This window comes from Aulonocara stuartgranti (assembly GCF_965226115.1).
Source record: "Aulonocara stuartgranti genome assembly, chromosome: 4".
Taxonomy (NCBI): Eukaryota; Metazoa; Chordata; class Actinopteri; order Cichliformes; family Cichlidae; genus Aulonocara; species Aulonocara stuartgranti.
Genome location: NC_138942.1, coordinates 34,564,821 through 34,588,056, shown reverse-complemented (window position 1 = coordinate 34,588,056; position 23,236 = coordinate 34,564,821). Strand labels below are relative to the sequence as shown.

Sequence of the window (23,236 nt, the reverse complement as noted above, 5' to 3'; positions counted from 1 at the left end):
ACTTGACTGATCGTTGGCTCAATGTATGTGCACATTGTTGTGTGCATTTGTAACAAATCACACACATAGGCTATTATATTACAGATTACTGTAGCACCTACCACACTTTACATTCATCTAAAGGTTTGTAAAATGGAAACAAGCTATTTCCTCATTCCCCGTGTTTCTCAAAAGGCACAGTCGTGTAACTCTGAGTAAAACCTTTGCATCCACCCTCTGTAGTACGGGCTCAGCATGTGTCTGATGACAGTGCCCAGTTCCCATTCTCGTGAAGGCTTCAGTTAAACAACCAAAGCAGCCTCACATACAAACACAATCTCTCTCACACACATGCTGGTTTTTATTGCTCAAAAATGTCCCATGTTTTCTATATCCTCTTCATTTCAATCAGAATGTGTTTCGGAGTGGTCAAACTCTGCCCTCTGGTGACTGTAACACTAAACTGCACTGATTACTGATAAATTGCGTGCTTGCAGTGTGTGTTTGAACAAGATGCCAACAAACCATTCTCCAAACTGCTTTCATCGTGTGTGTGTGTGTGTGTGTGTGTGTGTGTGTGTGTGTGTGTGTGTGTGTGTGTGTACCTTATAGGTAGTTTTTGTCAATGCGCAACATAGAGTAACTAAACTTTACAGTTGTGATCAATACAGGGCTGAGTTTATATGGGACTGTTATTGTAGCACAACTATCTGTGCCCAAACGCTGGGGACACTGCCAATCTGAAAGCGCTGCAAAGCCTGGGAAGTAGGTCCAGAGGAAGCTGCAGCGCCCTCTGGTGGATGTTAAAGGATGTGAATTTTATTTTGCCTTTTTTGTAGTTACTCTACGTAATATTTCAATTTCAATAAGGAGTTAAAAAGTGGATCTTTCGTGTACTTGTGTTCAGATATGTGGTAGATTTCTAATCGAAGCACCACAGGAAAGTGGCCATGCAAAAGGCAAACTTTGGATATCTTCGGTAATCTATTAATAATGGGATAATAGACACAACGACAGTACTTCTCTCATGGTTCAAAAAACAAAACAAAAGAAAGAAAAAGAAAAAATGAACACTTGGAGAATTTCTAGTTTCCATAATTGGTATAATTTAAATCCAGTCTGATAAGGGCTGATGGTTTTGGTTTCCACTGACTGTTGTTATGTCATTTTCTTCTCATTGAACATACATTCACCGTGTCCTTAGGTACATCTTGCGAGTACCGGGTCCGCCTTTTCCCTTCAGAACTCCTTTAAGTCTTCACGGCATAGATTCAACAAGGTGCTGGAAAACATCCCTAAGAGACTTTGGTCCATATTGACATGAAAGTCATGACCTGGCCGGTGAGTGTTTAGGTCAGTAAGCATTTCCAACTTGAATATTTTCTTCATGAGCCCAATGTAATTATTAAGCGTTCTGGACTTTGTACTTATAGTTTGATACAGACGGACACACACTGCATCCACGCCACAGGTGTTACTAAACGTTTAAAACGCTTTGTTCTCTGTAGGTACAGAATTGAAATCATTACACAGCTTGATTTACAGACTGTCATACAAAAACAGCTGCTGCTTAAAAAGGTCTGTGGGTGCTCACTATTGTAGCAGTTGCCGTGACCCAATCACAAGATTGATTCTTTTGTTTATTTTAATTGATTTGCAACAAAACCATGTTATTTAACTACCAGTTCGTTAATGTTATTGTCACATTTCAGATAATATAAACTAAATTTTACAATAACATGAAGTTTTCTGACTTTAACCTGTTGTAACTCTAATTGGCCATATTTTCATAATAATTGTCCCATGTGGACACGCTGACTGTGTAGATAGAAACCCCATAGCTTGCCATAGTCACGGAGCAGAGCACGTGAACGCGAGATCTCTGGCGGAGCTTTCCTCGCCGCACCACCAACTTGTCACCAAAGATGGCGAGTTGCTGAATGCTCATGGATACACACATTTCTCGGCTAGTTGTTATCTTACCCGAAACGCCAACTTTAAAAACAAATTAACTGTTTAGCGAGCAGCTGTTTCTCCGTTTGAAGCACCTCTGACCCAGCGTCAGTCGCCGCTACCATGCAGATCACACTTAAAACGCTGCAGCAGCAGACTATTCAGATTGAGATAGACCCCGAACAAACGGTGAGTGGCTATAGCTAACGTGCTTTAAGCTAACAGTGCTAGCTGCGGGACCTGTGTTTTGGCTTTGCGTGAAGACCCGACAGCTTCCCATTCATTTATATTACACATTAAAGAACGACTAACAACTAGACTCGACTGGAGGTTTCGCAATAGTCGCACACGTTACAAAGAGGCAACCCACAAGAAACCGCAAAACAACGCGACGCCTCACTTCTGTGATGAGTTAGCGTTAGCAAGCTAGCTAGCAGAGTAGCCCATTATCAAAGTCATAGCGACACAGTTTTAAACGACTTTTTTCATCATTTAAATATTGTTTCGCGGGTGTGGCTACTACTCTTTGTTAAAGGGTGATATGGGTTAGGATTTAAATCTAATATTTTTTGATGAACGCAAGCTGTGGACTACGCTCGTGATTGCTAATGCTAACGCCTATGACACTGCCAATTGCGATTAGCTTCACTCAGAAACTGACTCTTTCTATTAGCATGTCCTCACATCCGAAGGTGTAGTTGCAGGGCCCATTGTTAAGTGATATATTATAATGAAATAGTACGAGCATACTCTCAGTGGATATAATTCTTGTGACATTCCAAAATTTAGTTTTTAGTAAACACGTAATAGACCAGGTGTGAAATAGACCACTGCATTTTATAGCATTAGGATCCCTAACTTTAAAGCTGAAGTCAGCTAGGATGACTCCCTGCTTTGTAATGACTTGAAGGAAAGCCGGCCATCTAATATTAAACCTCTGGTATTACAAGCACTGGAAGACATGTCATGGATAATAATGAGTCCTGGGGTGGTTTTTGTTTCTTGTTTTGTTATTATTATTAGGTGAAGGCCTTGAAAGAGAAGATAGAAGCAGAAAGGGGAAAAGACAACTTTCCTGTGTCCGGGCAGAAGCTGATATATGCTGGGAAAATTTTGCAAGATGACACACCAATTAAGGACTACAAAATTGATGAGAAGAACTTTGTTGTAGTGATGGTGTCCAAGGTGAGATCCTAATTAATACTTGTGGCTGGCATCAGTGTATTTGGCTTCTTTTCTTGTTAAACAGATTTAACAATATGTTGATAGTCTAATAGCACTTTTTTTTTTTAAATAAACAAAAGGCTAAGCCTGCAGTTGCAGCCTCACCATCAGTCTCAGAAGCACCCAAACCCCCAGTACAGGACTCTGGCTCCACATCAACAGCTGCCCCGACTACAAACCCAACTCCAGCCCCAGCCCCTGCCCCTGCAGCTGTCCCCATTCCTAGCGGGGAGGCCAAAGAGGAGTCAAGTGCCGTAGCCACAGAACCACAACAACCAGCTAGGTACACTCTCTCTATTACTAAAGCTGTTTTTCTGCACTGCCAGCTGAACTCGTGTAGACACTACTAAGTGGAGATAATTGTATGATCTGGACAGCTCGGACATTAAACAGCCTTTAACCAGCCAGTGTCATATTATAGAGTCTGTCTGGTTTCTGAATGCACCTAATTTGTGCCAGTGTGAGAAGAGTGTAGGCAAAGTCACAGCTAGCAATTGAACATCCTGTGTCCTGCCTCCTGCTCTTTTCAGGCCTGCATCAGAGCCAGCTCTGCACATTCTTAACTATTTTATAGGAAAATGTGTCAAAGTGTAATAATTCCAATAGCTTTAAACATGGCAAATATTGCCTGTGATAATTGGCCATGCTGATCATTAAAGTTTACTCTGATAAAGGAGAAAACTGGATGATGTCACTACATCATATTTTCCAGAATGTAAGTGAGAAATGTTTAGAGCTGTAAGAACTGTGCATTAATTAAGTGATTGGTGGGAAATTACAATCATAAATTAGTCATTTCTTTTTCCTTTTTTAAATTCTCCAAGCTGATAAGCCATTGATTAATGCTTCTGTTTATCATGTTAAGTGGATATCTGTCTGGTTGTAGACATACAGCCGACCGTCTTTGGTTGTTAGAAACCAGTCGGCGCGATTAATCAATAATGAAAACAACTGTAGGTATTACATTTTAGTAATAAAACATATTATAGGACTTGTTCAAGTCAATATCACAGCTGATAACTTTTAAGATATGAATAGGGAGGGTTTTAACCCGAGCACACAACTCATAACTGGAGTGCTTCCCATGCACACACTCTTGGTTGGGCTGCCTCATCTGGTGACTAAAATAAAATTCTATTTATCAATTTAAGAGAATCACCATCAAATATAGAAATTCTCTTAGAGTGAGATTTGTAGTGGAAATCAATCCTGTCTTTTTTTTGGTCAAAGATCAGCTGCAGATAACTAGCGAGCCATCCCCTTTTCTGTCTCGTGTCATCCTGTGTTTTCCTGTACGTCATTCAGCTGCTTAGAATCTAAATCTGTGGGATCTGCTCTTAGGCTTCATGTTTGTCAATAAGTTGGCTAAATTACAAACCAAAATGTTATGCTTTGTATTTAGCAGGCATACCTTGGAAAAAGATGTGCATGATTAGTCTGTAATAAAACCATTTTAAACATTTCCAGTGTGTCTGAGCAGGAGTTGACCTGCTTGTATGTACTGGACTCATGTATAGTTAAATCTACATACTTACAATGGCTTTGAATAAACTGTTCAACAGAGTTGCAGCTGCCCAACTATCTGTGTACCACTAATTATTACCGTTACTTACTATGCACCATTATGTGGTATAATAAATAATTTAGCATCATAACTCATTTAGTGATTTGAAAAGCTTTTTAACTAGGACTTCCACTTGGGAGTGAGTTGCCAGCAGCAACGATGGCAAGGAAAAAAGCTACAGTTAGCCTAGCTACAACTGGTATTGGAATCTGGTAGCATCAAATTTATACTGTTATCTGATAATTCAATTAAAAAAAGGTTTGCTAGAAAGATCGCCTCCCTGTGCTTTGGGTTAATTAGCTGGCATAGACACTGTAGTTCAAGTCTAGTGTTTATGCCTGAAATCAGGCAAACAAGTTTTAGCTAATGTTACCCAAAAGAAATCCTAAGCTCGACCTGACTGAGCCATACAGTTGGTTGTATGGGCATTAAAACCAGCTTTTAGTTATGCTCATCATGTTAGCTTACCTGCTTAGTCAGTCAGTTTAATGCAGCAGCCTCCTGACTAATCTGAACTTGCTCTATCTCCAGTGTTGTTGGTGATAAAATTGTCTGAAGTTACACCAGAGTTTGTGTTTTTTGAGTTTTGTGAAATTTGTGGTTGTTTGAGAAATGTCTGCTTGTTGACGTTACGTGATCAGCGGACTCTCTTGGCTAATTGCTAATGCTGTGAGGAAGGTTAAGAAAGGCCAAGCGTATAGGAGTGAATATTATATTTTAGACTTTCTGTGGGGCATCAAGTCCACAGGCTTTTAGAAGCAACTGAGGTTTTGTTGTTCGTGTTTGTTTTGTTGTTGTTTTTTGTAAATGTGTTTTAATCCAGTTTAACCATTGCCTGTATGATTTTGTTTGTTTTGTTTTTTTGTTAATTGGATGGAACAGATGTTGATCACCAAGCTCACCTCCATCACCATTGCCTGGTGCCTCTCTCAGCACAGCCTCCGTTCACATGAAATCACAGGAAACCTGTCTAATGTATATTTTTTCCCTCGCTCCAACTTTCTTTTTTGTAGCTCCAGTGGTGGAAGTCAGGGCCTGGATGCATCCTCGACGCTGGGTAGGTAAAGCAAGCTATCAGACTTACATCGCAGGATCGGATAAAAGCAGCTGGCGCCTGTCTTAATGAAATAGCTTTATTTAAAAAGTAGCTGTTAAAAGTGAACTGTACAGAGACAGACAATAGCCTGTGTTGTGTAACGCTTACATGAACTACCAGAAGCTGTTACTGTTGTAAAAGTGGGACTTAACTGGCTGCAGTGTGCTACATGCCATTTCTATATTTAGGCTCTGACAAACGCAAGCCGCCTCTTGTTGTGCCTATGAGTAACGGGGGATTCCCATTATAAGAGAGGGGAGTGTATGCGTAAAGTGATTCTGTTTAAATCATGTTGTAATAAAAAGTTTGCTGAGATTCTATTTCAGTGTTTTCATGGTAAAAGCTCGGAGTCTGAAAGTTGTCTCGATTGTACAAAGTGGATTTAATTTGTCAGTACGATAAATGTTTGATGAAATTTCAGAGGATTTTTTTTTTTAAATGTGTTGATTTGCAAACAAGCATACCATGTTTGTTTCAAACGTTTACATGTGCCCTTTCAGTGACCGGAGCGGAGTATGAGGCGATGCTGACGGAGATCATGTCTATGGGCTATGAAAGGGAGAGAGTTGTGGCTGCGCTACGGGCCAGTTTCAACAACCCCCACAGAGCCGTGGAGTACCTTCTTACTGTACGTCACACACATCAAGGGGAGGGCGTTATAACACGAGCTAGTCAAGGTGGTGGGCGTCACTCTCCACAATGCATACTGCATGAAAACACAGTAGCTGCATTGCTGCTGCTGGTGACGCTGAGACACTAGGGAGATGTTTGCATACAGAGATGAGTGATTCAGCCACAGTAGCCATAAGTGCGGCTAAAATGGCTTTCATCTGTTTCTGTGTGTATAGGAGACTCACTCTCAGGTGTTTGCAGCACAGACAGACATGTTGGTCTTTTAACAGAGCATTTCTGCAAATATTAGTTACAGTAAGCTCTAATTTAACAGACCAACAGACAGAAATACTCATCCTTCACATGGGCTCAGGAAAAGTATTGAGGTTTTGCAAACATGTGACCAATAACCAGTTTGGACTCATGGTGACAGTGGGAGCAGTCACACAGGCCTAGAGACTATCTGGCAACCACTGGTACTGAGGGAAAATGTTGCTGAAGCCCGTCAAACAGGCCTGCACACTGGTCAGTCACCTCTTGGCAACCACCTGTCCCTCGGGAAAGACAAGTATTCATTGAGTGGTCAGTAGCACATAGCTGCTGTCCTAGTGTGAATGAAAGTGACAGACGTGTACACAAGTGCTGTTCAGCTGCTCTTGGAGCTGTTTTGAATCTGTGCAACATAAACCTGAAGCGGAGACAGTTTGCCTTCAAAGTGAAAGTTGCTCCTTTGGAAACATGTTGCTGGAGCGCTTAGGAACAGCTCTGACTGTACAGGCCATCGTTCTCCGTCTCTGGTTTGCGTCAGTTTCTCACGTTGTGCTGCTGCTCAGCTTGTAGAGTATTTGGAGACATCCAGCAACCACACATTTCCCTAGCAACTGGTTTGCATTATGTCCAATATGGCAGATAAATCTCAAGCATGATGTCAAATAAAAACTTCAATGTTTTGATTATGTTTTTATTCTTTTAAAAAAATGTAGCATTTGATTTATGAGTGAAAACATAGGATGTCGATGTACTTTCTAACTGGCAAGAAATAATAGATGATTTTAACTGCCAAACATGTCTTTGAATATCTACTATTGGTTGTGGCTGTTAGCTGTTGTGTTGATGTTGTGGTATATAAAGAGTGAAATATGCCTGTGTGCCACAGAGCGTGGCTATTGCAGAATGACCGTATGACCGTAGACTTTAATGGTCTTAGCCTGCTTAAATGTCTGTGGGTGTGATTGACAGTTGTATTGTTGTTTGCAGGGTATCCCTAGCAGCCCAGTCCAGGAGAGTAATCCCCCAGCGCAGGCTCCCACATCTGGAACCACAGAAGCTCCGTCTGTACCAGAAGGTAGGGCATCCGACTCGCTGTGATCCAAACACAAACATGGTGTCAAGTGTGTTTGTGCATCTCTGGCAGCTGTGTGACAAACAGCACAGTCACTGGCACTGTGTAAGCTTTGATTTTAAAAGGTAGAAAAAACACGTCTCGCGTCAAAAATACGATTTTTTTCCAGAGCGCTGGAATGTGTGACTGCTTCAGGGGTGTAGACACAGCTACACTTAATAACTGTCACTGCAAGATGACTCATCGTGACTCAGTAGTGGCTAAGCGGTTCTCCACCACAGGCTTGTATGAAGTGTTGTTAAACCTGTTAGGTGGCATCAAACCTGCACGTCCATCACATCACTGCAGACTTGCAGCTCACCTGTAGCCTCTTTCTGATTTCCAGTTAGTTTACCAGGAGACTCATCGTGGATCTGCATGCATGGATAGAAATACACTCTTTACTATGCAGCCTGTTTGGGATTATGGGAGAAGTCATTAGTTACAAACATAATGTAAAGCTGTACGTACTGACTTGTGGCATCGCTTCATGTTTAATGTTTAATAATACATCAAGGGTTCAGTGTTTGATAGATCGTGTACATTTCTGCATGCTGTGGAGGAGGTTGAGTGGAAGAAGGTTTTTGGTAATAATTGTAAGACTGGAAAAGATGACCTTTAAAAATCAGTAACTATATTACATCATCTAACAAAAAGATTCCTCAGTTCATTGTGGGGGGGCTGGGTGACTTGTACACAGTCGTCCATCTTCAGATCCTCAAAAATAATTAGACAAATGACTTAGTTTGATGGCCCAATGAGGCCTGTGACTACATGACAGCTTGAGCAGATGCAAGATTTGAATTAAAAGCCACTGGTGGTGTGCAGAGCTGGTGGTGTGCAGAGCTGGTGGTGTGCAGAGGCAAAACTAGAGTGGTGTTAAAATGACATCACGGTCCTTGTGGACATGAATGCATGCAGCACAGCTGTTCAGTCTTTGCTATCAAAGAATAAGTGATTAGCTGTTTGAGCTGGTCGTGCTGCAGTCATAGTGTGCAACATTGTTGATGTAACTAATCCCAAACACACACATGGGTCACAGCTGCAGGCTCGCACAAGTTTCCTGGTGGAAATGTTGAAAGAGGACAAAACTCTCACTGTTGCTCATTCTTTTTGTGCTCTAGGAGAGAACCCGCTTGCATTCCTGCGCACTCAGCCCCAGTTCCTGCACATGAGACAGGCCATCCAGCAGAACCCCGCCCTGCTTCCCGCTCTCCTCCAGCAGCTAGGCCGGGAGAATCCTCAGCTTCTACAGGTACCACAGCCTGTCCGAGTCCTCCTGCTGCTCGTCTCTGTGAGAAGCTTTTTAAATTCTTCTTTTTTTCCTCTCCCAACTAGCAAATCAGTCAGCATCAGGAGCTGTTTATCCAGATGTTGAACGAACCAGTGGGAGAGGGGGGAGATGCACCAGAGGTTGGAGAGATGGGGGCAGCAGGGGAGGAAGGCGCGCCTGTCAACTACATCCAGGTTACACCTCAGGAGAAGGAAGCCATTGAAAGGGTGAGCGAAGAGTAAAGGCTAAACATCAGCACTTTCTTTAATTAAAAAAAGGCGGTTGGTTTTAAACGCCCATCTTCCTCTTCTCCTTCCTCTGCTCTTCCATGACTTCCAACGGAGCAGTTAAAAGCGTTGGGTTTCCCTGAGGCGCTGGTCATTCAGGCCTACTTTGCCTGCGAGAAGAACGAGAACCTGGCGGCCAACTTTCTCCTCAACCAGGGACTGGAAGACGACTGAACGGCAGAGGGTCACTGCCTTCCTGCTCCTCCCTCCTACCCTTCACCCCTCTTCTTCAGCTCAGCATAAAGACTGCACCCCCAGATTTTACTGTACAACCTCAGCTCATCCCAAACAGGAGGGGGGGAAGCCAGTGATGGGAGAAGGGTGGAGGGGGGTGGGAGAAGAGGGGTGGCGGGGCAGGGGGATGGGAAGGGGAGACGGGGGAGGGTTTAGGTTTCGGAGGGATTACAAGTACACAAGGTCGACGGTTGTGTGCAGGAAGGTCGGGGCGGTTTTAAAGAAGAAAAAAAAAGTGGAAGAATTATGAAATCCACGTGAATTCCAATGGAATGTGTGGGGTTTGTTTAGGGGAGATCTATAATTTGATTTTAGACGCGCTTTGTGAACATTCGGGTGGGGGGGGAGGGGCGGGGCAGTGAGAGTGTGTGCTCGTGTCTGCGTGTGTGTCCACGTATGCCTGTGCAGATGGATGCGATACAGTTAAGCTGAAAAAGTAATCGATCTGGCATTCTCTAAGTTTGTTAATGCTGTAGCCGCGATTGTAAGGAAGCACGTTACCCCTCACCGCACGTAATCTGTGTGCGAGCCTGTTTGTGTGTCTGTGCGTGTGTGTATAAGCTGCTCGTGTGTTGGAAGCTAACAGTGGAGGAACAACATAGATGGACTGGTTCTTGCTGCCCCCCTTGTTTTCTCTGTCTGACGTGACGTTGCTGGGAACCATCGGCCCACATGAGAACTAAACTGACAAATGAGTATCTGCTTTTCCTGTTCCTCACTTTGTGCTGCCCAGTCAGGAGTCCCTGCAAACACTGTGCCCGCCCGCTCAAACATCTGAGGGTTTTATGTGCGCTGATAGCTTCTTGTGCCAATTAACACTACTCGTAAACATCTGTGGTGTTCTCCGTAAGAACACGGCTTTAATTTGTGGTGGCAGGTGTGCGTGCCGAGGATTAGCAGTGCCAGGTCACCATCATCGCTTTGCATCGCTTCATACTCATGAGGCTTTAAGCTTTCGAAGAGACAAACGTCTAAATTGACAATCATGAAGGAAAAAAAACCTACAATAATCACGAGGAATGAATGACCTAATGCAGCGAATTTATATGTTAAAGAATTTCACTCACAGACTTTCAGAGAAGACTGCGTCATCTAAAGCGTTAATTAGCAGAGCTTTGTAGCCACCTCTTCTTTTTCTAACAGGTTGCATCAGAGTAGACTTGTTATGCTTTTCCTTTATTCTGTCATATTTATGTAGTGTTAAAATTATGGAATAATAAATATAGCAACGAGTTTCAACTAACGATCCATGTGTATATACACATGAGGCAGGTGTCTGACTGCTTTAAATGATCACTTTCAGGCAGTTTTTCTTCTCTTGGCTCTGTATGATGTCACAGAGAGGGGCGTCCCCACCCACCTGCTGCTCAGATCTTCTGTTTCTTGGGGGAAACTTGAGTCTAGTTTAAGATGAGGATTATTTTGAGCTGCGAGTCTTCCGTCGCCTCTCTAGCAGAGTCCAAGAATAAAAATGCAGTGCTAAAAGTGAGCATGATAGTTCCTCTTTAAGAACAAGTGAACTCGTTGTCTGATTACTACCTACAGTGACATGTCTGGGTGTTTACAAAAGTTTCTTTTTTAAAATTTGAGTTTCCTTCTAAATCAGCTTTCGGACACTAAAAAATGAAAGGAAAGGTCTGGAAATCAAATAAGCCTTCAGCTTCCTCGTGGAGCAGATGACCTGTAATCATCCTGGTCTGTGGCAAACTGAATTTAAAGTGATGTGGCTAAATAGGAGCGTGAATAAAGCAGAGATTCAGTTATGCTAAATTCACTCCGTCATTGTCTGAATGTTGTGACACGGAGTCTGAGAGGGCCACGCAGAGAAACATGCTGCTGTTCCCTTTATAGTCTGATTAGCTAGCCTCCTGTTACCGTGTGTAATGTGTAGTTATCATTAAGAACAAAAACCCACTGAAGTTGAGTCAAACTCACTTGAGATGTTGGCCCTTGCACACCTGCCGCCGATCATAAGGCCGTGCTCTTACTTTGCAGTAGTGTTGATCAACACGGAGGCGCGCACGGGTTGGATTGAAGGCTACCAGTGCACACAGAGCAGCTAATGAGGAGCAATGTGAGGAACAGATCTGATCCATCGTCACCATCATACCCACCGTATGTGCACACGGGCTCATGACCCACTACAGATTACTGTTTTGAAGCTTTGCTGACCCGGGCCCTGTTCTTCACACGTGTGGGGTGACTAAAACCAGCTACATGCTGCTATCAGGCTAAAACAGATCAAATTGTCGCACAGTTAATTTCATCTGAAAGCATTCTGAGGACTGATAACCTCGGATGAAGTTCTCAGTGCGTGGAGCTGGAGCCGGAACTCCAATCAGCACAGTAGCTTTCAAATAGTTCTGCAGGTTAATTTAGGATTTTTAGTGTTTAAGAAGATACATTGTCATTCTGATGTCTATCTTTTAATGGGTTGTGCGTTCTTTTTGGGTTTTTTGTCATGCATAGATACAGTTAAGATTAAAGATGCAGTTATGGATTTTATTAAGACATTTGGATCAGAAAATGAGTGCAAAAGTGGGATTCCACAACTCTGGCTTCAAAGAACCGAAACAGTCCAGGTCTCGTATCAAATTATCAGCTAACCTTGAACGACTTGAGGCGTCCACACGCGGAGAACGGGGCCCCGGTTTGTGGTGTGTGAGGTGGGGATGTGTGGAAACCTTGATGCGGGTCTGCAAGGAGACGGTAACTGTTAACTGCAGTCTCATCCTGTGTGTGCGTGAGGGCAGTTTATACTGACAGCTGTCCTACAGCATCAACATGATCTTAGACTATGCTGTGCTACATTAAATATCAGCAGTCTTTCAGGCCTCTGACTCTGTGTGTCATTTGCATCAGCATGGATCTCACTCGCTGCGCGCATCATGCACTCACCTGGTCAGGAGGTGCCCCCTAGTGGTTAAATATGCTCCATACTACAGCCAATACTGAATTTATTGATAGTTTTCACATAAAACATGTTGGATTGTGAGGGTGAACTGAAATGTTGTTGACAACCACAAGACCTGAGGAATGTCAGCGGGACGGGAAAAGAACAGTGGTAGAAAGGATGAACACTCATGTTCTCACACTTAATCCTGTCATATATGTCCTCTTAATCCACTAAATAGTTAATGTTAATCACAACACCCACTGAAATAGAAATGATTAAGCTCATTCACCCTACTTTGTACAGTGCACTTGAAAAATGGCAAAAATCATATTTTGCGTGGTTGGATCTTTACTAGGTTCCAATTCGAGCTTCAACACGCAACAAGAAGAAATGAGAGTGAGACAAAACATTTTTCCGAGTATCCAGCTTATCCAAAGCGACGCTTAAACGGAAACAGGCTGCTTTACAGCTGATCAAAAGTTAGGAAGTTGTAAGACCACACCTCAAAAAACCCTGCAAACACCCCAAATCAAAACTCAAAGTTCCAACTCAGTAATGAGTAGCTGCATCGTTATTGTTGATCACTTCAAAATTTTGTTGCGGCAAGCTTGATGCAAGTGTTTCCATGAGGTGAGTGGGAACATTTCTCCAAGTGGTGAAGACGGCTGCACGAATGGCATCTGCTGTCTGGAACTCTTTTCCATTTTTGTAAACCTCTGTTGCCATCAATCCATCAAAGCTTCTCAATTGGCTTTAGATCAGGGGAACACGCAGGATGGTCCTTAAAAAAATTCCAACTAACTGTCTTGGTGCGTCCCACCTTAGCAGTGATAGCCTGCTGCTTATGCAGTTCATGTTCAAAAGGAAAAGGTGCCTTTGCAATCAGAACGTCACGACACTGATACCTGACAGAAAATGACACTGAATCCACATTTTTGCACAGATTTGGTCCTTTAAAGGCGTGTAGTCCTAAACAAGATAAACTGCATCTCTCCACAGACGACAACAATTCACAAACATCTTGATAGTTAACGGCTCATTTATCAACACTTCTTTATCGCCTCTCGATGCAGGACTTGCCATAGTAGTGCATCGTTAGGTGGAAGTTTTCGTTCACCTGTTTTGAGTCACTCACATTTAACGTTGACCAAAACTGTAAATATTCATTTATTAATGAATACTCACATAAGTGCTGAAGCATCAGACCAAGTAGTATGATGGGTCGTCTTTATGTCCAGATTTCTTCAGTTCTATGTGATTTTACGGTGTTCCTCAAGTGTGGCATTATACTCAGTCAACTGCTCAGAAAATAAAGGCAACTCTCGGTCATCACAGTACAAAATACAGTCAGTTAAGTGTCAAGGACACCAATCTCCCCAGTTAGAAATCAGAAACCATTTCATTTCACCTCCTTTGGTGTAAATGAAAGTGACACCAGGTGCACACGCCCATGAAGGGAATGCTTTTGCTGGTTCTGAACACAAACCATTGGCGCTCTTTTGACCCCTCCTCACTGATTTTGCTCTAGTTTTGTTTGGTTTTTTGGCTAAACTTCTACAGTCCTCTGCTGAACGTTCAGCTCCTCCAAGGTAAGCCTATGGCAACCAGGTCTGCAGTTTCTCCCAGTTGTGAGAGTGTGGGGAGGACACCAGGAGACAGGGTGTTACTTAAGAAGAGCTGGACAGGAGATCATAGTAGAAGATCATCAGCTCAGCTGCAGGACCGGTATCTGCTCCTTTATGCGGGGAAGTACAGGAGCACTGCCAGAGCTCTACAGTATCACCTCCAACAGGATACTCGTGCATGTTAGATTAGATGGATTAGATAAAACTTGATCAATCCCTCGGGTGGGTTCCTCTGTAATGTAATGTTCTGTTATGTTTGTGGTCAGAGTGTCAGAAACATACTGCCTGCGGGTGGCCCAAGGGCCCAACAGCCTTTACTGGGACCTGTGCTCATAGGTCCCCAGACCTAAATCCAACTGAGAACCTCTGTGATGTAGTGTATCCATCTGATGGTGCCACAGACTGTGGCTATATACCTGTATTTAAAAGTAGTGGCAGTATCAAAGAATTAGGTGGTAGTAACAAGAGATGGACCGATCCGATATGCTGATCTGATATAGGGGAGAAAAAAAAGTAATCCGATCCATTAAATATCACAAAAGCACCTCACAAAACTTGGCGTAACCCAGGTAGTGACCTTAGCACGTCGGAGCAGTATGCGTCACGTGGTAGTTGTGTGCGAGACCTGTCGGGGGTCTGGAGTTCACACTGAAAGCATCTGGAGCCTCGCTATGTGCTGCCAAGGTAGGCATCGCAGACAGAATGTGTTTCCCTGCGTCGGGACCACACGCTGGGCTTTCCGAATCACAGACAGACTCCCACATTCTTGATTTTTAGTTGACAAACACTTCTTATAACGACGAACTACTCCTGAAACCTTGGAGGTTTTAGCTCTTTATACAATAAAGTTACAGGAGGATAAAAATAATTATCAGGCCAAATCTCCTTGGTTTGGTAAAATAATCCCGTCTGCGTGAGAACGATAAATACATCATTTTCTGTTGTAACCCTCAAACTGAATGGTAATGTAACAACACTTTTTCACGTCTTCACAAACAAAACAAACACTTTTTTCATACTTGTGTTAAGTTTGTATAGAAATTACACAAAATTCTGTCTCAGGTTAAATGTGATAGAAACAGCTTACACTGGCACTCATCTTGCTAAAAGAGGAGCGTCGTGAGAAGCTGTGTTTGCACATATTTGCACTGCTTTCCACTCTGGATGTCTATTTATGTATAAAAGGGTCCATTCTACAACCTGCTTTTTTTCCAAGTTGTCGAATATAAACATTATTTTGTGCTGATATTGCAACTTCTTTTTTTCAGAGCCAAAGACTTTTTGAAACCTGTATAAAATTTTAAATTATTTTTTGAATATTACTTTAAACACTTAAAGTTCTGCTAAGAGTTTAAATAACAAGATCAGTATAGCTGAACTGAAATATTTTGGGTGCAGTGTATAGAATAGAATAGCTTTAGTGTTTTGTCTTTTAAAATTTTAGGATGAACTTATACGAAATCCATCAAGATACTAAACATCTTTTTATTGATTATAAACATAGACTATATCAGATTCATATCGGTATCGGCAGCTATACAAATTTATGAGATCGGTATTGGACGTTAACAAAGTGGTATCATGCCATCTCTAGTAGTAACACATCAATTAAATCAGTATTTGTATTTTAAATTGAAGCCCAGTTCGAGCTGGAACAGCGTGTTAGTAAATCTGACCCGACTCTTACAAAATGTTTGGAAAACGTCTCCGACCTCTGCAAACATCTTCCTGTTGAGTTCATGGGCTCAGTCCTAGAACAGCTCTGTGAATTTTGGTTGTTACCCAATTCATACTACAGTAGGAATTTGTTACCCAGCATCACATCTGGTCACATCTGGTTTCCAAAAACCTGCCTACCCCTCGGCCTCCTAGTAGATGCATGTGTGGCTTCCCTCAGCTCATCAGTCCCAGCAGGCAGTTACAGCGTTTCTGTCCAGAGTGCTTCTCCTCTTGCAGCGCTGACGAGGACACGGTAACAAAGACAGGCGACACAGGCAGGATACAGTCAAGAACATCCTTTTATTCAATCAACTGTTTTTTTATTATTATTATGGAAAAGAAACTGTAATTAACACATGCATTTCACCATGGGCTCTGGGAGGTGTGTCTGAGGATGGGACGGCTCTGACAGAGGGGAAGGAGGGGGAGGGGCACTTGTGGTGGGCGGGGTTCAGGGTGTGGCGGGGTTAGTCTAGCTTGGGAGCTCAGTCACTAAATCGCTAAACAGCATCCTTAAAACAGTGATAGAAACTGAGCGAGGAAAACGTAAAAGTGAAACATGCTGACGGTTGGGCCACAGGGTCCGACTGGGCTCTTGAACGGTGCAGGCGTCGGATACTGCAGACGCCTGCCTCTCGACTAAAGCGCGCACACGCTCACGCACACGCTCACGCACACACACACACGCGCACTCGCTCTGCTGTGTGACCTGTTTGTCTCTGATATGGCTTCTCAGCTATGGCGCTTTCACTCGTCAAGGCTTCACTGATAATACTGCTGCTGGCTTCATTCGCTTAATGCAAAAAAAAGACATCTAAACGTTGCATATACTTTTTTTTTCTTCCTCGATTTTGCTGGTGGAGCCTCACGGTGCTTACATCTAATGTTTACAGGATTTGGAACCGCATGGTGGATAGTGATGGATCGATAAGTCACATTTTGTAAGGATTGTGCTGAATCTCAGTCTCTGTGCTGTGGCACCGCTCTGTTTTTAAGGTGCTTTGAGTCATTTTTCATGGTTTTTTCTTCTCTTTACAAGAGCTATTCTCATTCACTCGTTCTCCAGATGCATAACCAGGTCACGATGCATCGTCCATCAAGACGAAATAATAAAAAAATTTCAAATTCAATTACAAAACAGAAACAAGGAAACCTGCAAACGAACAAACCTGCCTGCGCTAGCAGTCCTGCTGGTCACCACCCTCGCCTAAAGCCCAGTATCACATTCCTCGTGCTTTTATCCCTCCACCTTTCTTTCTTTTTCTCATCCTGTGCCCTTGTCCTCAGCACAGCCCAGAGCCCTGTGGTGTAACTTGTTCACTTACATTAGCTGTTTGAATGGAGAAGCTGAAGAAGATGGGTATGGTAATACAATGTGAAGCGTACAGACAAGAATAACATGTGAGCTAACTGCATTCTGCTCAGACAACAAAAGAAAAAAACCTTTGCGTATTCTTCTTCTTTTTTTTTAACCCCGCCGTTCAGAGAAAAGGGAGAAAAGGAAGGAAGTGGGAGAAGGGTACGCGGCTACAGACTACTCCAGTGTCCAAGTTAGACAGACGACAAGATACAGAGGAAGAGAAGCAAGACAGAAAATATTCTTTTTTTTTTGTTTTTAGGTTTTGTCTTTTTTTTTTTACGTCTTTTCTTAATAATTCAACAATAAAAAGAGGAACTAAATCACACCAATTTCCTTTAGTACTATGTATACTGCTTGAAAAAGCTCTGAAGAATAGGAAGAGAAAGATACAGAAGAAGCATGAAGGAGGGGACTTTTTTTGAGATGGGCACTCAGGATTACAAGATGGAATCTGTGAACAAAAGGCACTTTTTAGGGACAACCTTTAAAGATGCTCTGAGTCTATAGCACTACATCACCAAACAAATATTTATAATCATTTACAGCGGGGAAGGGGATTGGGGGAGGATGGTGGTGTGTGTGTGTGTGTGTGTGCATGTGTGTGTGGAGGGTTGGGATAGGGGGGTAGGGTTCACATTGTTGGTAAATTGATGACAGCACCCCCCCCCCCCCAGCCAGACAGAGGCCGCTGATTCCCTCTTTCTTTCTTTCTTTCTTTCTTTCTTTCTTGTTTAAACAAGTAGACATTTACATTAAAAAACCAAAATAAAAGAAACATTTTCTTTAATTTCTATGGACGTCATCATCGGTGGTTTGGACTGGGGAATCCGTACTTGTGCATCTCCCAAAAATGGGGAAGATCTTGTCTTTGTCCCACGCTAGATGTGTTGGACATAACATGATGGAGAAGAAAAGAAAGAAAAGAAACAAGATCTGACGTGATTTTCATTTTTTCCCTGTTTGTTTGTCCTGCAGTGGCGATAAAGTTCGGGGAGGAAAAATGCCTTTTGTCCTACAATGAACCTCTCACCCCCCCGCCCCCCTCCCTCGGTAAATACAAAAAGAGAAATAGAATAACGCACACTTTCCTAAAATTTGCTTTTTATGATAACACTTAGTTCTTGTTTATTATTATTTATGTATAATAGAGACTGAATGTACTTTATTCTTTTACGAAAGCACCAGTTGTCATAGTGATATATATTTTACGAGTTGCAAAATTGTTCCTTCAGCCCTCCCATGGTTTTTGAAAACAAATGAATAGAAATGAAGTTTTTAAAAATGAACAAAAAAATGTAAAATAATTTCCCCAAACTTACTTACAAAGACTGGGATTTTTTTTCTCGCTGCTCTCATATTTAGAGTCCCGGAGCAGGTGGACTTTAAAACAAACAAAAGCCCCTCCCCCCCAAAAAAGATAAAACAAAGAAAAAAGAAGAGGGTTTCCCTCTTTCTGTGTGACACCCTCAAACAATCGCTAACAAACAAACACAATTCCTCTACCAAGGCATTGCACATGGCTCAATCAACATACATCATTTAGTTTCAAGAACAATACTTCCCATCAAGACACGAAAGAAAACAACAAAACCTAATCTGCTTTATCTTTTAACCTCAACTACGTCATCATCACTTGTTGTCTATGTATCTACTGTTGCGTTTGCCGTCCTTTAGCTTTATGTCCTGTAACGCGGGTGCGAGCGGGTTTACAAACTGGTACTTTAGCTCAAATCAGCTTTTTCTGTGTGTGTGGTTTTTTTCTGAGATGCATCCTATGACTGTGCGATGTACGCCATGCTTCAAAAAATAACTAGACTGCCACAGAGCTTATCTTGCAAATAAAAAAAGTATATATCTATAAATATATATGTGTATTATATATAAAGATGCTTGTGATTATCTAGTGAGCTGTCAACGTGTTTTTTTCTCCCCCTACTGACATAAATGTTTTTTCCACCATTCACTATAGCTTATATGTGAGAAAAAGAACCTGAATTCATGTTTGACAAATTGCATAATGGGAATACAGAGGCACTTCCATAGATTAGAAAAGAAATCACCTTTAGCCGTCGTTAATGTCTTACTCAGCGGAGCTAGATCTCTCTACGAAGCTGATGAGATGATCGCCATCGATTGGCCAGCTATGTCGCGCTTTTCCCTGCAGTGAAGAACGTGGCCAGGCAGTCCAGTTATTTTGTGAGGTTGGATGGGTGATTAGCTTTTTAGTAGGGCTAAATTTGTGGGCTGATTCTTTATATAGTTCTAGATAATGATTGAAAGCATAAAGGCCTCCTCAGATTGTCTATCTTTAAGACTTCCCTTTGAATTGAGTCGGGCACGGGGGACGTGTTAGTAGTGAGTGGTCTTCGTAAGTCTGTGTGGAGTTTTTTTTTAAAGAAGTGGCGATCTGTGCTCTACAAGTGTGATTCCATCCCAGTAATACATCCACTGATTTGCAATACTAAGTGGTGGTCGATCTATTGTAACCATTACAAAAAAAAGTCTGATAAGGTTGGCTGGCATGATTGTATTAGTGCAGTTTTTTGATCTATAAGGGCTCTTCCATTCACCGTAGCTCAGTGGGAGTGCTGGTGCGTGTGTGTGCGTGTAAGTGTGTGTTGTGGGAATGCTATATCCAACACTACCAAGCAGCCTTTACGTGATCCTGTGCACCGGCGTTTAAACGGGCACACCCGTGATCCGTCCTACTGCTAAGCCTCGGCTCTCGTCCCCTCTCCAAAAACAGCCAGATATGTCACATATTCATTTTGCTCCGCAGTGTGGCCCCCTCTGCTCTTGGAGCAGCGGCTCGTCTGGGAGTGTAAACAACAGGGTAAACTTTAGGGAGACAGAAAGAAGAGCTACTCTCTCCTTAACTCTGGGTCCCATCTTCAGCAACCTTCCCTCCTCAGATCTGTTTTCTATCACTCGTACATCCCCACCAGCAGCCACTAGCTGTACCTGGATCCAAATAGTAGGCGCGACTATTTTGTCTTCTTCCCCTGACCGTTATGGCCGAGCAGGCGATCTCCCAGAAAAATAAGCTTCCTGTGATTGTCAAAACCCTGCATCGTGTTGTTCTACAGGAGACGTTCATCTGGAAAATATGCTTGTTCGATGGGTCACCTTCACATGAAGCAGCTAGGTGGCTCTGTTCAAAGGTAACGAGGGTCCCCGCATTCGTGTGAATCTTACTGCCTTCACCCCAAACAGTCGCCGAGGTTTCCTGGTTCTGCTGGAGGTTTCTTCCTGTTAAAGGGGAGTTCTTCCTTGCCAGTGTCACCAAGCACTTGCTCACAGGGGTCATGCGATTACTGGGGTTTTCTCTGTATCATTGCAGGGTCTTTGCCTTAAAATATTCAGCACCTTGAGGCAATTGGCATTGCGATTTGGCGTTATATAAATAAAATTAAATAAAATTGAATTAGTCAGGGTAGTTCCAATGTACTAGAATCAGGATAAAAGCAAAGTGAAGTGTCAACTAAGGAAATATACGCTCCACCTCTGGTGGAAAGTGAGGCTAGAGCGGAAGTGCTGAAAACCTGGGCTTTTTCTAATGGCCAGCAGGGGGCGACTCCTGTTTGCAAAATCTGATTGTATCCAAGTCTATGAGGAAACGATCCTCCGTATCACTTTCTGACCTCAAGAAGTACTTTTGTAATGAATTCATGGTCTCAATCGCTAAACTGACGTCTTCATTGATATAAACTCTGAATTTCTAGTGAAGCAGTCATGCTTTTGCATGTGGCTGCCCTGTGTTCCTGGGTTTTAAGTCAAAGCCACAGTTAGCTTATGATGTCCAACTGCCAAAAAGCTCGACTTAACATATACAATCAACACTAGTTACCTAGTGGATTACTTTCAAATGCTTTGTTCTTTCTAGGATTCTCACAGTAACGGTGTTTTCACAGGACACTGCATTGCAAAGCTACAAAACGCCTGAGCTGCCGTCTAAACCGTCGCAGAGTTGATTTCAACATTCCTAAAAAAATGACCAAACGGGTTTCGGGTCTAAACCCTCTTAAAACTGCTCATATTCTGCACGGATACGTCGATATAAAATCATCATATAATCAAAACGGTCACTGGGGGTGCAGGTTTGGTGGTTTTATTAACTTTGGACAGAACCAAGCCAGCTAACCTCAGCTAAGCCAACCAGCTGTAGCGGTATCAATCAACTCATCTCAACTCCCTGGAAAAAGAAGCAAATAAGCATATTTCCCAAATGTTTTTGCAAGCGCTACTTGATCTGGGTAAGCTAACCACCCTGTCTCCACTGCTTCAACATACCGCTTCTGACTGTGTTTCTCTTTAAGGTGCTGTCATTCAAATACAAAACAATTATAAAATAGTACAAATCCAAAAGAGGAATAAATTCAAATAAGAGAACACACGAGAGATAATAAAATCATTCATCTACATTACATAAGGGCAAATTGGGAACCAATAGCTGCTGCCTGTAGCTGTGAAGCTGTCAGTAATTATATAGTCACACTGCGATTTTCAGTGTGTGTGTGTGTGTGTGTGTGTGTGCGCGCACAATGTTTGGATATCTAATTAAGGTAGAAAGACTTCACTGGGCTTAAAAAAATAAGAATGAAATAACACAACACCACCACCTATAAATACTACAACCTAAATGTGAGACTGGGCACGTGTGTGTGTGTGTGTGTGTGTGTGTGTTTTCATACATGCTGTGGTCATGGCACAGACTGAGTGATTGTTCTGAATGTGGGGAGACATGAGAGTGAGTGGAGGCCAATGATCTGTCGAACTGAAAGATGGGGGCTGAGGACTTGTGAAGGCTTCTTGTACCTCAGGTTTGTTTCCTCTTTAAAACTTTTAAAATAGGCAAGTCTGGTTTACCTCCCATGCCTTGTAGGTAAATAGTGCACATCTTTAAGATTAGTGTTAATTGATTCAGCTTGTAGTGCAACCCTTAATCAAGTTTTGGCATGGTCACTAGTTAGTAGTAGGGTGAAAGGGGCTATTTTAGGTCATTCAGAAGGATAGAAACATTGGTCATTTGGATTTTGTTTTGAGTGATGACAGACATCACAGGAGCGTGGACTGCAGCTTTCCCTGGAAACCGAATTGCTTTGATTAGACTGTGACTTGAATTTGTATTTGCTAGACAACTGATTTTTCTAAGCCATTTGTTACACAATGCGTCTTTATAAAGTAGGAGAAGCCGACGGTTTTCATCCTCAGGTTCCTCCTGCGCTGCTGTGCTGGTTCGGTGGTTTGAGGAGAGATGCCTCCTTGCTGCTGCCGTCCCCTTACCCCCCCTTCTCCCTGTCATCCCGGCATCCTCTTGTCCATCTATTCGTCTTTCAACGTATCCATCTTTGCTTGAAACGGGTCCTGCCTCTGACTGTGTGTAAGTAAGTCCAGAGTTCCACTAAAAGCGTCATGCTGCTGTAATTTCCTGCGTTGCCTGGTTACATTTTGTATCAGGTGAGACATACTGTCAGGGCCAGTCGGTGGGTGGGTTGGAGGACAATTATTATCCTGCGGGTTGTTTCTCTGGTTCTTTTTGTGTTTTTTGTTGTTGTTTTTCTATTTCTGATTGCAAAGAAAGAATTCTAGTTGCTGGTTTGCACACAGATCTTGTCAGAGGAACCAAGACTGAAAAAGAAAAGAGAGGGAAAGACGGGATGAGATTATGTTACTAACAAAAATAGTAAACAGCTTAAATAAACTTTATGTGCACAAAATGTGACCCACTGTGTTTGTTCAAAATAAACTGGGATTACTACTTTGCAGCTTCCACCAACCAGTGAAGCTGCAGTTTACCTGCGTGTCTGACTCTTGGCCACCAAAGGTTAGTGCAGTCATTTCAGCCTCCTACCAAATGTTAAACATCACCACAATCTTCTCTCTGTTTCTCCGTTATGGCATCAATCCGATTGTTCAGTCTGACGTCACTAGCCGTGTCTGGGCCTAAACTCCGCTGCAGGTCCATATATCAAACGATCACTATGGCATTACTGAGAGTTGAAAAACTGTCTAAAGTCTTTCATCTTTAATAAA

The 23,236-nt window shown here is 42.6% G+C and overlaps 2 protein-coding genes across 15 annotated transcripts in view; one reads left to right on the top strand and one right to left on the bottom strand.

The window, feature by feature from the left end:
* Positions 1–1,839: 1,839 nt before the first annotated feature.
* rad23aa (RAD23 homolog A, nucleotide excision repair protein a) lies at positions 1,840–12,437 on the top strand. Its single transcript, XM_082530761.1, has 9 exons — positions 1,840–2,121; positions 2,956–3,117; positions 3,237–3,439; positions 5,734–5,777; positions 6,317–6,444; positions 7,686–7,773; positions 8,934–9,064; positions 9,148–9,309; positions 9,430–12,437. The coding sequence occupies exons 1-9, from the start codon at positions 2,056–2,058 to the stop codon at positions 9,541–9,543; spliced, it is 1,098 nt and encodes a 365-aa protein (XP_082386887.1). The 5' UTR covers positions 1,840–2,055; the 3' UTR covers positions 9,544–12,437.
* Positions 12,438–16,124: 3,687 nt separating this feature from the next.
* The window catches only part of nfixb (nuclear factor I/Xb), a 135,184-nt gene continuing 128,072 nt past the window's right edge, over positions 16,125–23,236 (bottom strand). For all 14 annotated transcript variants that reach the window (XM_082529186.1, XM_082529189.1, XM_082529192.1 and 11 more), the window contains one exon: positions 16,125–22,831. In XM_082529186.1, coding sequence (XP_082385312.1) covers positions 22,817–22,831 — 15 coding nt within the window. In that variant the 3' untranslated portion in view covers positions 16,125–22,816. The remainder of the gene's footprint in view (positions 22,832–23,236) is intronic.

Coding starts and splice junctions, on each gene's coding strand:
- rad23aa (XM_082530761.1), top strand. CDS start 2,056: ATGCAGATCACACTTAAAACGCTGCAGCAGCAGACTATTCAGATTGAG. Junction 3,440..5,733: donor GAACCACAACAACCAGCTAG/GTACACTCTCTC, acceptor TCTTTTTTGTAG/CTCCAGTGGTGGAAGTCAGG. Junction 9,310..9,429: donor AGAAGGAAGCCATTGAAAGG/GTGAGCGAAGAG, acceptor CCAACGGAGCAG/TTAAAAGCGTTGGGTTTCCC.